The sequence below is a fragment of the Squalius cephalus genome (assembly GCF_949319135.1).
Source record: "Squalius cephalus genome assembly, chromosome: 5".
Classification (NCBI taxonomy): domain Eukaryota; kingdom Metazoa; phylum Chordata; class Actinopteri; order Cypriniformes; family Leuciscidae; genus Squalius; species Squalius cephalus.
Window position 1 is genome coordinate 10,428,092 of NC_137126.1, and position 17,742 is coordinate 10,445,833.

The 17,742-nt window shown below is 36.6% G+C and overlaps 1 protein-coding gene across 3 annotated transcripts in view; it reads left to right on the forward strand.

The window, feature by feature from the left end:
• Positions 1-16,824, forward strand: part of fer (fer (fps/fes related) tyrosine kinase) — a 39,192-nt gene extending 22,368 nt beyond the window's left edge. For all 3 annotated transcript variants that reach the window (XM_079870742.1, XM_079870741.1, XM_079870743.1), the window contains 10 exons: positions 281-376; positions 483-686; positions 866-988; positions 4,472-4,528; positions 5,621-5,736; positions 5,877-5,971; positions 6,115-6,238; positions 10,291-10,445; positions 10,577-10,699; positions 13,139-16,824. In XM_079870742.1, coding sequence (XP_079726868.1) covers positions 281-376; positions 483-686; positions 866-988; positions 4,472-4,528; positions 5,621-5,736; positions 5,877-5,971; positions 6,115-6,238; positions 10,291-10,445; positions 10,577-10,699; positions 13,139-13,275 — 1,230 coding nt within the window. In that variant the 3' untranslated portion in view covers positions 13,276-16,824. The remainder of the gene's footprint in view (positions 1-280; positions 377-482; positions 687-865; positions 989-4,471; positions 4,529-5,620; positions 5,737-5,876; positions 5,972-6,114; positions 6,239-10,290; positions 10,446-10,576; positions 10,700-13,138) is intronic.
• The last annotated feature ends 918 nt before the right edge of the window (positions 16,825-17,742 follow it).

A 17,742-nucleotide genomic window follows, 5' to 3' on the forward strand; every position in this document is an offset into this window, starting at 1 on the left:
TATTCAAATATATCCATCCAAATATACTTGAACACTAAGTGTATGATTTTTGTCTTACAAAACAGTGCTTTGGCTGTACCATATTACAGTAAGAATCTGTGGGGATAACATGGTACAATGTTTTATTATTACGGAATGTGAGTAATGGTCTATAAAGAGATAGTTTTATCACTGTACCATGTCCAAAAAACGTTTTAATACTTTTTCTGCTAGACTTGCACAAGTATTTGATTTACCGTTTCATTACAACTTAGTCATGGACACGTACATTTTATTTCAGGATAAAAGCAAAGACAAGGTATCAAAGTTTGACACCCTCAGACACTCCATCGCTGGAATCATCCGCTCGCCCAAATCTGTACTGGGCTCTTCATCAGTAAGTTTCAGAACCGAGTCTGCTGCTTTTTCCATCAACACTTCCTCATTTCTATCCTGACCTGTCATATTCTCTGCTTGACCTCCTGGGTTTTGTCCCTCTTCAGTTTTTCGATGTGATACCCACTAGTGAGAAACCGCTGAGCGAGCAGGAGTGGTATCACGGTGCCATTCCCAGGACAGAGGCCCAGGAGCTGCTGAAGCAGCAGGGAGACTTCCTGGTGCGCGAGAGCCACGGCAAACCTGGAGAATATGTGCTGTCTGTGTTTTCAGACGGACAGCGCAGACATTTCATCATTCAGTTTGCTGATGTGAGTACATTATCAAAAACGTTGTCTCATTCAAAGAATTTGTGTCGGATTAAATAAGTGAAGAAGTAATCATAAAAAAATATATATTATATTTGGTTTTGTTTTAAAATACACCAAGTAATTATTTTATTTTGAGTTTACTCAACTGTCTGATTTCATTTGCCTCTTTTTGTCTGCAGAATCAGTACAGATTTGAAGGCACTGGCTTCCCCACCATCCCACAGCTCATAGAGCATCATTATACGACTAAACAAGTCATCACCAAGAAATCCGGGGTCGTGCTCTTGAACCCCGTCATAAAGGTGAAACATTGTGTCTCTTTTCATTTTAACAAGCTGTTCTGATCTCAGTAGTCATTTGCTGTGCCACTTCTGAGGCTATCACTGTATTTCCAATATGAAGCCATAAAGTTCCTTATTACAGAAATTCAGAGGGTACATTGCTCATTTCCCCTAACGTGTGCAACTACATTTGATATCAAATTGATGTCGTGCAGTGCAGTTCTCAAATCAACCTGTCCTGCTGATGTAAAGTCCTGTGCTTTGATTTCTCTTTGGCTATGAAAAAAGACTGTAGTGGTTTCGAAAATTTCGCTTTAGACTCCTTTCTTGATAGTGGTCCACACTGGCTGGATTCCCCCTGGGAAGTGTGTGTGTGTGTGTGTGTGTGTGTATCAGTCAGGTCGGATGATTACCTGCCATGCTGTTCCTCTGATGGGTTTTTGATGACGGGGTAAAGCTCTCCATCCGAACATGTTGACTGAAATCATAATACTGGTGATGTTTCTGCTGCAGCATGCAAGAAACACTCTCACACCCCTGTGAATGCTGGGATATGTTCAGACTGTGTAGAACTGCACATTTAATTGGCAAAATTGAAATTGTAATATGGTCATGTGTGATTATTAAACTGTAATTTAATTACATATGAAGCATGTACACTACTGTTTAAAAGTTTGGGGCCAGTAAGAGTTTTTTATTAAAAGATATTAGTATTTTTATTTAGCATTAAACGTTCAATTAAAAGGGAAATAAATACATTTATAATGTTAAAAGTGAGCTATATTTCAAATACTGTATATGCTGCTCTGTTGGACAGTCTATTGTTTTCAAATTTGACAATAATAAAAAAAATTGTTGAGCACCACATCAGCACATAAGAATGATTTCTGAAGGATCATGTGAAACTGATGAAGTCTTGATGAGCATAAAAGACTTCTTTCATTAACATTAAAATAATATTTACTAGCCCCAAAGATTTAATCATGAGTGTACCTACTTCATATACTCCAAACAAACATGAGGCTCATAATGTGGTGTTTTTAGTTGGGCCAGAGTGGACTGAAATATGTCCTCACAAACTCAACATATCTTGAGGTTCTCTGAGTTTGGCTTGCTTTATGCAATTATTTTTCCACACATTTGCATAATTCCAAGTATTTCTAACCATACTAAGTTATTATACAAATGTAATAGCCTGACACAGTTTCAATTTATCAGATTTTGAGAGAGGAACATTCTGGAAATTCTAAAAAAATTCTATAACATTTTAATATTAGATAATAATAATGTTGTTGATCATGTTATTATTATTATTATTTGACTTTATTGTTCCAAAAAAGTGCAAATGAGTGAAAACTGGGCTGTTATTACAGAAATTACAGCATTACAGCTGAACTCAAGCCTGGCCCACACTAAAAGATTTTTAAAATCTTATCTAATTTTCAAAATGTGAGAGACCATAAACATGATGATAAAAATAACAAATCATTTTTTGGTTCCTCTAGTGTGTGGAGTGCCGTGATGTGACCAAGACAGCACACCACACACTTAACAGGTTCCATCCACAAACAAGCAGAGTCCTGACTGTGAACACATGAAATCTCGCAAAATCTCTCGCGGTCAAATGCGACATTAGTGTAAACAAACATGGCGGACAACGGGCTAGAAGAAATGGCAATATTAGTGTGTGGACTGCTTTTTACAGAAAATTTGTGGAGGGGAAAAAGAAAAGGGTTAGGGTGCAGTTGTGGAGACAGGTCTTTCGTCAGCTTGCTTTCTGTTTGGCCACACAACAGGAATTCTGATTGTAAATATTTAACATGTTGAGAATGGTGTGGCTCCGACGTTCTTCCGAGTTGATTCAATCACTCGTAACACATATCCCACCACAGGAAAATCTGATAAGATAATCTGTAGAACCATCAAGATAATTGTGACTTTACCTACGATTGTCAGGAGGGGAGAATTGGGACCAAAATTGTCCCGATTAACCCAGATATTCCAGTTTTGATGCAGAAACTGCTGCTTGTTTCATTGCATCGTTTTGGATAAGCATGTTGAGTGAAGTGCATTATTTTCCTGGCTAATTTCAATACTGCAGGTCACTCATCCTCATGACGTTTAGAGTAATGGCCCTTTAATTGATGCTATTATCAATGTTGAGGTAAATGTCTTTTCTCATTGCCACTGCTGTTAATGTGTTGAGGTTTTAGAAAGGGCATTTTCTTTTTTAATTGTCTTTAAACCTCTTTGAATCCTCTATTAGTTTGTGATCAGTAAAAGCAGTTTAGGTCAACTCTAAAATTTGAATTAAACAAACTGACAGAAAATCATAGACAAGATATGTACAGTAAATGTGTTTTTGTGTCTTTTAAAGTGCTCTTATTATGCTTCTTTAAATATTACCTTTCATGCAGTGTGCAATATAGCTGTTTGTAAATGTAAAAGGTCTGCAAAGTTTTAAAGATCAAAGTGCACGACAAATGAAGTTTTGTATACTAAAAGAAAGAATTGATTCTGAACTGTTGAAACGGGTCGCCAGCAATTCCAGTCTCGCTTACTGTTACATACTTGTGTAACAATGTAATATATTTGCATAATTCCAGCCTATAGCTTTCATTGGCTGCCCGTGAACGATGTCTACTTTGACCATCAATCAGTTGTAGCTGAAGCCTGCAAGTGTTTGGTTCATGATGTCGACATGACAAGACAACGATGTTTTCAGCGCTGCGAATCCACTTTGAATGCATTTCAAAAGGATGAGGACGGAATCCTGCTGGAATTGATAATAAAAAAACGACGGCATCATTCGTTTAACTGTGTATCAAGCACCGAAGCAGCATCCGGAGCTGAAATTCAGAAATGCTCATAGATATTTTGTTTCCGACTTGCGCTGTAAGACCAATCGCGGTTGCCCAATCACAACTGGGCCGTCTGACCAATCAGAGCAGAGTAGGCTCTCGAAAAGGAGGGGTTTAGAGAGACTGGATCTCCGAACGAACCGTTTTCAGACTCTTTGAGAAATTATATGATGTGCAATGTATATTATGAGAAAACTAAAGTGTTTTTAACCATGAAACCTCCAAAACAAAATTAGGAACCTTGAAAATAGCATAATAGGGGCACTTTTAAGGAATATTTTGGTTTATTTACTTTGTGTGATTACCTTGAGTTTGTATTTTGCATAGATAAATGGATTGTGTACATATCTCTGTGTATTGCTGTTATCACAATAGTGTCAAAGAAAGTTGTAAAAGTAGAGGTTTCACAAGAAAAATAGGTTTTTGGAGATCTTCAAAAGATATCCCAGTATGTCTCTGTCTAGGCGAGTGCTTTTGGAGAATGAGGTGATAATTGCATCATTATCATTCATCAGAGGAGTTGCACAGTGACTGACCCACAGGACGCTCAGCATCTCTCTTCTGTTTGTCTCTGCACGAGTCATTAGTTCATTAATGAACATGTGTCAGAAAGATAATTTGCTATTGTTGTTTGTTTGCTCAGGATAAGAAATGGATTCTCAATCACGAGGACGTCATTCTTGGAGAACTCCTTGGCAAAGTAAGTCCACATCCATTGTGCTTGTGTTTGAGACTGTTGCAGAAAAATACTGTGGTGGTACCATGGCACAGTGATCAGATGGTAATACCATGGGACTTTGATGGAGATATACATACGCTACCATTCAAAAGTTTGGGGTCAGTAGTTATTTTGAAAGAAATGAAAGGGTTAGTTCACCCAGAAATAAAAATTCTGTCGTTAATTACTCACCCTCATGTTGTTCCAAACCTGGAAGACTTTTGTTCAGCTTCGGAACACAAATGAAGATATTTTTGATGAAATCTGAGAGCTTTCTATCCCTTCATTGACAGCTACACAACTACCACTTTGATGATTCAAAAAGTTCATAAACAGATTGTAAAATTTAGGATTTTTTTTTACATATAAACATTGATCAATGAACAAACAGAAGCTCAGCCAAACTTTCTTGACACATGAGAATGAACCTCATTGGTTCTTGCACGTCAAGCGAACATGCTTGAGCTTCTGTTGGTTTACCACAACTGATGTGTGCGTTGATGAATGTTTAAATGTGAATAAAAGCCTAAATTCAATCTTTTCTCAATTTGGACTAAACCGCTCAATTCATATGGATTCATTTTACGATCTCTTTATGAACTTTTTGAAGCGTCAAAGTAGTAGTTGCATAGCTGTCAATGGAGGGACAAAAAGCTCTTAGATTTCATCAAAAATATCTTCATTTGTGTTCCAAAGATGAACGAAAGTCTTACGGGTTTTAAACAACTTGAGGGTGAGTAATTGATTACAGCATTTTCATTTTTTGGTGAACTAACCCTTTTATGAAGCAAGGATTTTTAGGGTAGGACCTTGTGCAAAATTACATATATTCACAATTAATAAGGTTGACAGGTCTGTTAAAAAATGACAGCAAAACAAACACAAAACTAGTAGTGTGTTGGATATTTAGTTGTCTAAAGTTACCCATCGCTAGTACTACTAATATGGTGTATGTCCAGAAAGCCATGTTACGGTGCATGTCTAGAAAAACCTTTTTATATTTTATATGAAACTTTTTTTTATATTTGATATGAAATAAGATGCTAAGTGCTTTTGGACAAATGTTGTTTTTAGGGAAATTTTGGTGAGGTTTTTAAAGGAACGCTGCGAGATAAAACCCCAGTGGCCGTGAAAACTTGTAAGGAAGATCTACCACAAGACCTCAAGATAAAGTTCCTCTCAGAAGCCAGGTGAAGACACATTCACACTGCTTTACGTCATACTTGCTCATTCTTCAAACTTCACTTCGTTCACATTCTCCTAAAAATAATAATGAGTGATGAATTAATGTGGTCATGTCCATATTCATTTATGCTTTCTCCACCTCTAGGATCCTGAAGCAATATGATCACCCGAACATTGTGAAGTTAATAGGCGTCTGTACCCAACGGCAGCCCATTTACATAGTAATGGAACTTGTAACAGGTCAGTAAACTGGATCTTCGTCTCAGCCATTAGCCACTGAAACCCATTCTCGTTAAAAGTTGTCGAATACTTGTTTGGGATGTTGGTGTCTCTTTTAATTTATTGCACATCTGTAGCTCATTTACTTTGCCATTTTTCAATAGGTGGGGACTTTTTATCATTCTTAAGAAAGAAAAAGGAGGACCTTAAGACAAAGCAACTGGTAAAGTTTGCTTTAGACGCTGCTGGAGGAATGGCGTACCTGGAGCTAAAGAACTGCATACACAGGTAAGAAAAACTGAAAAGCTTCAGATTTAATAATGATACACTTTATCCAAACAAAAACTTGTCCGGTTAAAAATAAAAGAATGTAAACAATATTATATACGATATTTTACATAACCAAACCGGTCTGTTTTTAGGACAATTTTTGTGAATTTTTCATGAACAATTGCTCCTGTTTCTCATTACCGTATCTGGATGTTTTACTTTTTATGTATCTCCAATTATTAGTAGCAGTGGCGTCTGGTGGGTTTTAAAATAGAGGAGGCACAACATGGCTGTAACCAGGGTTTGAAAATTAGTGAGTTGGGTGGAGTTGGGAATCTATGTATTTTGTCGGAACCTCTTTGCCGTTCTACATTTTGGGTACGCTCTCTATGTTCTGAACGACTACTTTTACTACTAGTCATTAAGAGAACTTTATTATATGAACTCATTCTGAAAAATGTAACCTCTGACCTCATAGCTTGCTACGGACATGAGGCACACTAAATTGTAATATTCTGGGGATCCCCTACCAAGAATTAAAATTTTTTGGTTAACTGCTTTAAAATGGCTTTTTTTGGTCACTTTTAGACAGACAATTAAAAGAAAATGACACTTATACAGCAATAAAATGATTTCACTCACAAAAGTCTCAATAAAGAGATAATATCTGTGTTAAACGAGCACATTCGACCATTTAGTGAAGCTGATTGCTTTAGCCCAGGGGTTTCCATTTCTAGTCCTCATGCCTCCCTGCTCTATACATTTTTAATGTCTCTCTTATCTGACACGCTCAGTTGAGGGATGGGTTCCTTTCGACCGTACGTGCACTAAGAAGTGGACTTACTAGGGTATTTCATCATCTTAAAGACAGATTCCAGTCCAAAGCAGGTGTGTTTGTATGCATCTGTTCGCGGGTGTGTAGTGTGTTAGACGTGACAGTTACAAGTCAACTATCATGATTACAGGTTAAATAAGATAAAAATACATATTACCAAATTATGTTTATTTTCATATTTATCATCGCAACATACTCTACATTTATCATTCAGTTTAGGGCTTTTGAATTGGACAGATTAGATTAAGTGAAATTTAAAATTAATATTTATATGGATATATTATACACATGAATATGAAATGAAAGTATGTGTACATTATCAGTGGTAGCAGTTCAAACTGATTACATTACATAATTTGATCTCTTTGATGATTGGTTGAGATGACCTAGTGAAATACTCAGGCAAAAGTCTCCAGCTATGGATTTTGCCTCTCCCTCCCCTTCACTTTGCCCTCAGACTCGCCTTAGCACAGTTTTCCAAACGAAGAGCAGCGGTGGTTCCGACTTCAGTAGTATTTGATGGTGTTACAGTGGTTAAATAACAAGCATTAATGAGTTGGCAGCCCTGTTCACGGATGTTATTCCATGTTGTAGACACCAAATCAGTTTTCTTGCCGCTAAAACAAATTTTGTATGGGAAAAGACTAAATATAAATGGAATCAGTGCATAAAATGCTTATTTTTAAAGAATATACGAGAAACAGCGAGTGCTCTTTGCTACCGCGGCTATTTATCTGCAGCGAAAGTGCAAGCACCGGTCAATCTGGGTTCATGAAACCATTCAGGTTCAGCACAGCGAGTATACCCGCATGTACACGGAGACATATCACAAATTATAGGAAAATAATCACTCCATCTTGCAGCGACACTCTCCACTACAGGATGTAGTGACGGATCACGTGCGCTCCACTGACTTCACTCCTATTGGTTGTTGCTCCCAAAAGTCACTATACATTTGCATAAAGTTAAACATATCTTCACTTTGTTGCGTCACTGGACACGCCTACATCCTGTCACCAATGGCCAATGTCGCTCGTGACTCCGGAAATCGCCAGCTCTCCATTGAAACGAATGGTTCATGTCACGTTGTAGCTGCGTGTTGCTAGCAGTGTGAACGCAACTTTAGAAGGAAACTACCTATAATGGCAACAGCAAAGCAGCTCACTGTGTTGTATTAACATCATTCCATGAAGGCTATATGTCAACTAATGTAAGTTTAGTATTTGATGATTTATATTTAGTAATATCTTCTTAAAACATCCAACTAGCAGTAACCCAAGAGTACCTTACTTTTTCTTTATCTGAACAACTCAGCCACCCATTAAAACATCAGGACCTAGCGGCACCTTCCTGTCCAATTCGTCTTGCTTCTTTCTGGTGGTGATTTTTAAACTGTGAAATGGGCTTTGGTGAATTGTGCTGTTTGAGGCCGAAGCCAGCCGGCTGAATACATGTCGCTCAGAAATGAGCTCTGGGCGCTCTATCAGCTCCCTGCTAAAATCCATTTACTATCAGACGTGATCATGTTAGGGGCGACGGTGGTTTGAGCACCTTTCTGTCAGATCAGCCCTCTCTCATCCGCTACCCCCCACTGTCTTTCTCCATCTCATGTCAGCAAGGCAATTTTTGGGATGTGACAACCTAATATGGTTGTGTAGCTGAGGATGTCTGCTCAGCATAAATGCCAGCGAGAGGCACAGATGTGGCTGTGGACTAGAATCTTAAATCACTGGTTGGGGATGAAGAGAATAGATGGAATCATCTTCCTTGTATGAGAGACGTTACAAATCTAATGATCGGCTTTTGTAGACTTAAAAAAAAAAAAAAAAGGGCCTATTCCTTTAAGATTTTGAATGTTGTGATATGAAAACTCATCACTTTTGAGTACCCAGCCAATGTTCAATCAGTGCCATACTCAACAGTGCAGTTATTTAATGTCTGGACTGGAGAGTGTCTTTAAGTGGCTGTTTACTCAACACCGTTTTCATCTAAAAACAGAATGCGTTTATGCGTTATTATGGCTGTTCATTTACACGATAGCGGTATTTTAGGGCCTGAAAATGGTTTCAAAGTGCAAGTTTTTTGAAAACGATACCGTTATCTCTGTTTAAACTACAAAAACTTAGTGTTTCTTTACAAAGTGACATCGCCAACTACTGGCCTGGCAGCATAATACAGTGTTTTTAGTTGTTTTTGTGGATCTGTGTGAACTGGGAACGTTTTGACAATGTTTGTTGTCTGTATGCGAAAAACGCAAAGTAAAAGCTGTTTTATATCCTTGTCGTGTAAATATACCCTAAAAAGTCTCTCATAATGTCCTAAAATGATGTTAGCTTGCTAAATTTAGTTTCCAGCAGCAGTCAAACAGTTATTTTTATTATAACGCGTATCTGTAGTTGTAGGTGATGTACACTATCGATCAAAAGTTTGGGGTCTGTAATATTTTTTTTATGTTTTTGAAAGAGGTCTCTTATGCTCAGCAAGGCTGCGTTTATTTGATCAAAAACACTGTAAAAATAGTAATATTGTGAAATATTATTACAATGTATAATATCTGTTTTCTACTTTTTTTTAATTATCATTTTGACTACACACGAATGTACTTGGCAACAGTGGCTTATTAAAGCATAAAATAGAGTAAGAATGTAGTTAAAAACATGTTTCCCTCAATGTTTTTTTTATTACATTAAGAGTGCAAGTATAAAATCTGTTGTCCCTCGTCTTGTTTGTAATATTGTAGTAAGTATTTGTACTGTATCCATGTCTGTCCCTCAAACTTTAAATTCTGCAATCATTTTCAAGGTTTTGAAGTTTATAGAAAGAGCGATGTGGAAATCAATATCCCATACAGTGCTGCATGTTCTGCAGTTAAACATTGTCACTTTGTTACTGAGGTTTTGTGAAACAGATGAGAATCTGTGGATATTCTCACCAGCTGTCCTGACAGCAGAAGGCTAATGATCCTGACTTGGCCGCGGACGGTCTCATTGGGCACTTTTTCTAGACTGGGGGTGTTCATAACTGCAATCACAGTATAATTGTCTAGACTGTTTACTCCAGTCCCCGACAACTGTTTTTTTTGGCAGAAGTTGACTTGAATTTGAAACCAGTTGAGACCAATTTTCCCGTAGATTATTTTGTTGGCAGATGTGAATTGTCCAATCAGAGTCATGATTGTGAGCTGAGAGAGCATGCAATTCATTATGTGATATTACAGTTTCTCTAAATCTTGCAGAGACCTGGCTGCTCGCAACTGCCTTGTGGGAGAGAACAATGTGCTGAAGATCAGCGATTTTGGGATGTCCCGACAGGAGGACGATGGCATCTACTCCTCATCAGGACTGAAACAGATCCCGATCAAGTGGACTGCACCGGAAGCACTGAACTATGGTAGAGCACCCATGGTGTCTGTGCTGCCGTTGGTTAAAGCTAATTCTGCCTCTGAAATGATTCTCTTTACAAACATAATTGGAGTGAATTGGTTGCTATGAATTTGTATTGACATGTTGTTTAAACCACAGGGAGATACAGCTCAGAGAGTGATGTGTGGAGTTATGGGATCCTCCTGTGGGAAACATTTAGCCTAGGAGTGTGTCCATACCCGGGAATGACCAACCAGCAGGCTCGAGAACAGGTTGAAAAAGGTACTAAATGGATTCCATATTTAGTCAATGAACCAGATTACATTTTTTACATTTTAATTTATTTTATTTATTATTTTAAATGATTTAATTTTCTTACCTTTTTCATTTATTTGAAATGTTTTTACATTTATTAAAATAGTACATTTTTGGTTTACATTTGATTAAAGGTGAAGTATGTAGTTTCTGCGACACTAACGGAATTAGAAAAATAAATCCTATTTTCAAACAACCTTGCAAACGCCCCTTTTGCGAGTTGCGCCTCCCCCAAATCAAACATCACAATCACAGCTCTTGAGGGGTTTGTGAAGGCGTGTCTCAACAGGTAAAAGTATTCTCATTACAAACAAATCGAGGCTTGGACCCGGAAACAGTAAGGACTCAAGCAATCTGATTGGTTTAAAGCACATTTTATGGGTAATCGCTTTAATGCCTGGTTACAAATCAGACAAAATCACTTTATTATATACGTCGAACTACGTTATAACGACCAATAATGTCTTTTAACTTATGTTTGATATACTGGTATATAAACAAAGCTATAGATTGTGAAATTAAACATTTCTCGTTCTTAGTTTTTTTTTTTTGTTAGCTTACATAGTAGCATAGCATACAGCTATCCAAAATGATTAGAGATAACGATATTCGAAAAGGCAATTTTCACTGCTGGATGATTTAATATTTTTAGATTGAGATTTAAATCACAAGCAGAACATATGCCATTTCGTTCTCCAATCATGATCATAACAAATATGATACAAGCATAATTCTGTTTAAGAATTAATTACGATGCTTGTAATAAAAAAATATATATATTATGCCTTGTTGCTTAACAATTAACAATGTTGCAAAACATACCTAAAAATGCTATTTCTTTCACTTTAACTAAATAATTAGGATAAAAATAAAAGATTATTACATGAATTAAGGGGTTTGATTGATTACATCAAAAATCACGAGAACAGCTTTAGATCAGGCATACTACTGGGGTCCTAAGCTGGGACCCCATCACTCAGCACTTCACTACACCGGAAGTGTTTTTATTTTCATTCATTTTGTCACATACTTTAGTTTGAGAAAGCCTGACCAGAAAGTTTGAAAATTTTAAAAAGCTTGAATAGTAGTTTTAAAGCTTAAAGGTTTTGAAGGCGATACAGTCACAATGCTAACATGTTTTAGGATGTCTGTAGCATGATTTAATTGCTAGCGTGTATGTTGCTAGCATGATTTAACATTGCTAACATGATTCTAACATGAATCTATGTTATAACGTATAACACTGCTAACATGTTTTATGTGGCTGTCATGATTTAGCACATTGCTAGCATGTTTTCTAAAGAGTTCTAAATGTTTTTGAAAATCGGACAAGACAAAGGTACAAGACTGTGTACTTAACAGCTTTAGTGAGGGCAAGAACTACAATCCCATGAAGCATTGCGAACATCATAATCAAATTAAAAACTATGGAGAAATCTAAAACTACTCATTTACAAATATTGATATATATATATATATATACATATACATATACACATACACACACACACGCAAATACAAATGTAAGTACTTTGAAAGCGTCATTTGAGGTTTTGAGGAGCTAAAGAGCTCATTTTCTGTACAGCATCATGGGTAATGTAGTTTTTAACCAGGAATTCTGTTGTTAAACAATTATTTAAAAAAATAAGCTGAAATAACACTGACTTGTGGACCCGACTGTTGCACTCTATAGGTTAAGCTGGATCTGAGTGGAGCGCCCTCAATGTTCTGATGGGAGGCGCAGTGTTTACATGTTTGAGGAAGATGAACCCATGAATGGCATTCTAATAGTAGTCAATGAACAATAAACTGGGTTAAGAGAATGTATTTTAGCAAAAAATTTTTTACGTACTTCACCTTTAATTAAATTATATTTTAACTAATAATTGTTAAAAAACTTAAATTATATAAAAATGTTTCTGAAATAACTGGACAGTGGATAACTAGAGTTTGAAATGTGTATTGTTATATGTTGCATAATGTTATTTCATACACTGAGTAGGCACTGCAGTATACACTATAAAGTCTGTACTGTACAGTGTGCAGTACAGTATGCTTATATTATGTTCTGAACAAAACCTGTAACAAAATCACTGTTAGCCTTTTAGGTAACACTTTATTTTCAGTGTCCTTGTTACATATGTAACGTTGATTCAACTGTACTAATAACTATAAATTAGTTGCGTAATTACATGCTACTAACCCTAAACCAAACCCTACTCCTGATCCTTACACTATAGTAAGTACATGCAGTTATTATTACTCAGTACTTAAAAGTATAATTACACTGTAACACGGACACCTTAAAATAAAGTGTAACTGCCTTTTAATAATCTTTCATATTATCCATCAATTATTGATTTATAATCAGCACTGACACAGAAAGTTTGCTTGTGTATAATGTAGGTTACAGGATGTCCTGCCCGCAGAAGTGTCCAGATGAGGTGTACAGGATCATGCAGCGATGTTGGGAGTACAAACCTGAGAATCGCCCCAAATTCGCTGACATTCAGAAAGAACTGGCCGCGGTCAAGAAAAAATAGCCTTTAATGAGGAAATGGCTGGAAGGCCAAACTCATACTTCACATCCAGGTGATCCCTAATCTGCAGAGAGAAACACAACAAATGTTTCGCCCACCAAATGACATGCTATTATTGTACTAAATAGTACTCCGTCACATAATCACTGTGTGAACTGCCTATGCACCAGCTGTTTTGAGCCATTAGCATGGAGAGAGGTCTCAGCTTTGCTCTGATGTCAAAATTATGCAGATTGTCCTGTTTTTTGTTTTGTTTTTGTAACTGAGAAACAGTTAAGCTACGACAGACAGAACGTAAGATATATGAGGTGTATTCAGTATGCCATTGAGTATTCCTGTGTACGCACCAGTGAAAAAGAGGGGTGGTTCAGCCAAAAATGAACATTTTGTTATCATTTTCTTACCCTTATGTCTTTCTTTTTTCTGTGGAACGCAAAAGAAGATATTTTGAGTGTTTCAGTGTTTTTGTGTCCAATCGATGAAGGTTGGTGCGGTCCATTGTTGTTTTGGACCCCATTCACTTTCATTATATGTACAAAACAGGTGAAACATTTTTCAAAATATCTTCTTTCATGTTCCAAAGAGGAAAGAAAGTCATACAGGTTTGGAACGACATGAGGGTGAGCAAATGATGACAGATTTTTCATATTTGGTGAGCTATCCCTTGAAAATATGGAGATGAATGTGTGATAAAGGACTCTTTGTCCACCCGATAACACAATATCACTTTTTGTTTTTTAAAGTCCTAAACCTGTTTGATGGTTTGGGCAGTTTTATAGTCAAGCCATTTTAATGTCATTTTTATATTCCTAGAGCAATAGGACCTTTTTGGACAAAAAAATAAATAAAAAAATACAGATGTTCGTCAGTCACACAAAATAACGTGTCACATCCTTAAGACTTTCATTGAGTTACATTCCAACGTTTCAGAACTCATCAAGCAGCGAGACCAAATGCATATCTTTACCTAAGTGCAATTTATGATCACATTAGCAAAAACGTCATACCACAATCAGGTGGCCTTAACGTAAAATCGAACGATTCTGCTAGGCTGCTAAATGACATGGACACAGCGCCAATCTACAGTTTACAAGCCTTCAGAATTCTTCCAAATACTTCAACCTCTCACCTCTTCGTGGTTCATGCCATTTGATGTTTATGGGGGTAATTCTGCGAACCATTTCAATTGTCATCATTTACTCGCCCTCATGTCATTCCAAACCTGTATGATTTTCGTTTCTTCCATAGAATACAAAAGGAGAAATTTAATACAATGTTCAAGCTGCTCTTTTCCATATAGTGAAAGCAAATGGTGGCCAGAGGCTGTCAAGCTTCAAAAAGCATCATAAAAGCGGTCTATATAACTTTTGTGGTAGAATCGAAGTCTTCTGAATTTGTAAATTGCTATTCACCAAAAAATCTCACTCCATTGTAACTCTCAAATCTTATTCACGGTTTGTGCATATTCAAATACAGCATTTAAAGGTGCGTGACAGCACTTTGATTTAAGTGTTGCCAAAATGCTATTCATTGGTGCGTCCACGTATTTAAACTTGTTGTATCATAATCGCTCTTGTAACGTGACAATCACATTTGAGCGCCAATAACATCTTGCATCTGTAGTCTGTTCTGCCACACAGAATATAGGGAACAAGTCAAATAGACTATTTTTCGGATACTTTTATGGTGCTTTTTTGCAGCTTGGCAGTCCCAGTTCACATTCACTTTCACTGTATGGGAAAAAAGCAGCTTGCCTTGGACATTCTTGGAACAAAAATATTATATGGTTTTGGACAGATGGAAGTTAGTAGATGACAATTTAAACTGTTCAGTGAACTATCCCTTCAACATTTACAGTGTTGCCATGTGGCACATTAGAAGTCACCAAAAGCCCTGTCCAAATCCGACTGTGGTTTGTCCTGTTTGGATCTCTGTTCATGGAACAGTGTTTTTGGGTGGGTAACCAGCAACCAAAGCCAGTCACAAGCATGTTTATTTGTATCTATGCCATTGTCTTGGATTGTGATGTTCTTGTTCTCGTGCAACATGCGCGTTTGTGCTATTTTACGATCAGGTTTCCTCATGCAAACATCCCTTGAGTTCTAACAGATATGCATTTACCTCCACAAGTATTACAGGTTTGGTTAGACAATGGTGTGTTTTGTATTAAGACTTTCCCAGTTTTTTTTCCTGCCAATGCACACGAGCTCCACGCGAGCATCTGTGCGGACTGATTCAATGCGTCTTACCCGCAACTTCTTGTTCCCGAGTCACATAAATTTGTGTTTCCATTTCCACAAAAATGGAATAGTGGTTTATTCAAGGTTTACTCTATCAAATCATTCCTTTTGTATTTTGTAAATACTTTTTTGTAGATTCAGTAATGTAATTTTGTAGGTGTTTTTTTTTCACTGCAAAACTGATGTTATTAGAATGTGGATGTCTGTCAGGAATATGTTTCAACGTTCAGCTGTAATATTAGCGATGAAGATTCAGAATCAATACTGCTCTAATATTTGCACATTTGGAATATGTAAAGAGGGTCCCATAGCATCGACTGTTTCTCTTGTTTCCCTCTTCAAGTTGTTGCCATCACTAATGCAGCCAAAAGTGGAATAAAATGCATGTGCCAATCATGCAGAACTGGTGACAATTTAACCATAAATCTACTGTATAATACAGTTTTGGATTCATATCCTTGCATGATTTACCAGTGGGTTCAGATCAATTAGAATCTTTATTTTTTTTTTTTGGTGTGTGAAGCTGAGCTTACATCAATTAAACTACTGGTGAGTGAGCTCTTGATTTTTTTCTTTTCTTACGTCAAAGCAATTATCCCTATAGTGTGTTTTTTGATTCTTTTTATTTATTTGAAATACTGTAATATTATTCTAGCATTTTAATCTTTTGCTATTTTGTACCATTCACTCGAATTATGTCAGTGTATTAAAGCAAACGCCAGTATTGTCTCTCACATTGTATTGAAATTTGTGTTATTCAGAGACATTAGATTTCTCTTTCCCATGTCTGACTTGCACATAGTGATCATGTAAACTTCCATCAGAAAAAAATGATTAGTCAGCGATATTCATTTTTTAAAGTACTTAAAGCAAAAGTTTCTGTTGTCAGTCAGATTGGCATCATCTGCTCTGTGCTGAACTATTTATTCTGTGATGGAACATGTTATATATTGATTGCACTTTTGGCCTTTTTTATGCTTTAAAACAATCCCCTACAATATAAAACAGCAAATTGTTGTTTCAGGTAATGATCAACTCCAAACTGTCTTGAATTGATCCTTGAACAAAAGTAGAAAAGCAACACTGGACGTTTGATTTTCAAACTAATGCTTATAGTGATTTTCACCCCTACTCGCTGAAAGAGGAAATATGACAAGATAAATGGTTGACATTTAAAATGCTTTTTTCCGTGTAGTTTTCTTTCATCTGTCTCTGTTTGCTCAGAACACCTTCTCTGATGGACATTCAACTGTAACAATGTCTCCTCATTGTTTATATTGTACACTTGCAATAAAGTCTTTTTGAATCTTTGAACTTGCTGCTTGAAATGAATTAAAAGTGAGTGGTATAATGTTTGATGATTAACGTTTAATGAAAAGGATACAATGCTTAAAAGGAAGTGTTTAACTTCATTTTCTAGCAATAATAAATGATCAACAAATAATTAACACTTTTAAAAATCTGAAAAAAAAATACAATAACTGAAATACAATAGAATGGTTAAATAACTTGCCGTCCCCCCTGCAGTCAATTTTATCCCTTGAACTCATCTTTGATAGTTGAAATATGTCATTTTGAATTTTTTTCCTTGTAAAATCCAGACTCATGAATATGAAAATTAGTCCCCGCATCCACTCATTAACACCAGCTCGGACTACCTGATCGACTCTGTTAAAGGCAGGGTAGGCAATTTTCTGAGAGGCTAGCAATAGCGAGCTAGCTTTGAAAGCATAACCCCACCCTCCCTTCAGAACGTCTTCAAAACACATGAACATGTTCAGCAGAGAGCAAACAAAAGAATCACGAGAGATGGCGTTATACTACCTCATGTCTCAAAGCACATAACATTACAATTAATAATTAAAGCTGCAAGCAGCATTTATCGGGGTTCAAGCCTTTAAGGCCTTTAAGCACAAAAGCATCAGAAGTTATTAAGTTTTATTTAGCAAGCATGTAACCACTGACATAATAGATGGAAAAGACCATTTACAGCCAATACAGGCAATGTACCATAGGAAATACATGGTTTTAAAGCTGTTTAACAGTTATAGCGCCATCTATCGTCCGATCTCCATAAAATTTTGCATGCTTGTTAATGATGTTATGTTACATATGCTCACCAATTTTTGTGAAGTTCTGAGTTTTCATTTGGGATTTATAGGCTTTTTAGTGTATTTTGCCACACCCCTTTTCTAAATGACCCTGTTACAGCCAGAATTTACAGAATTTG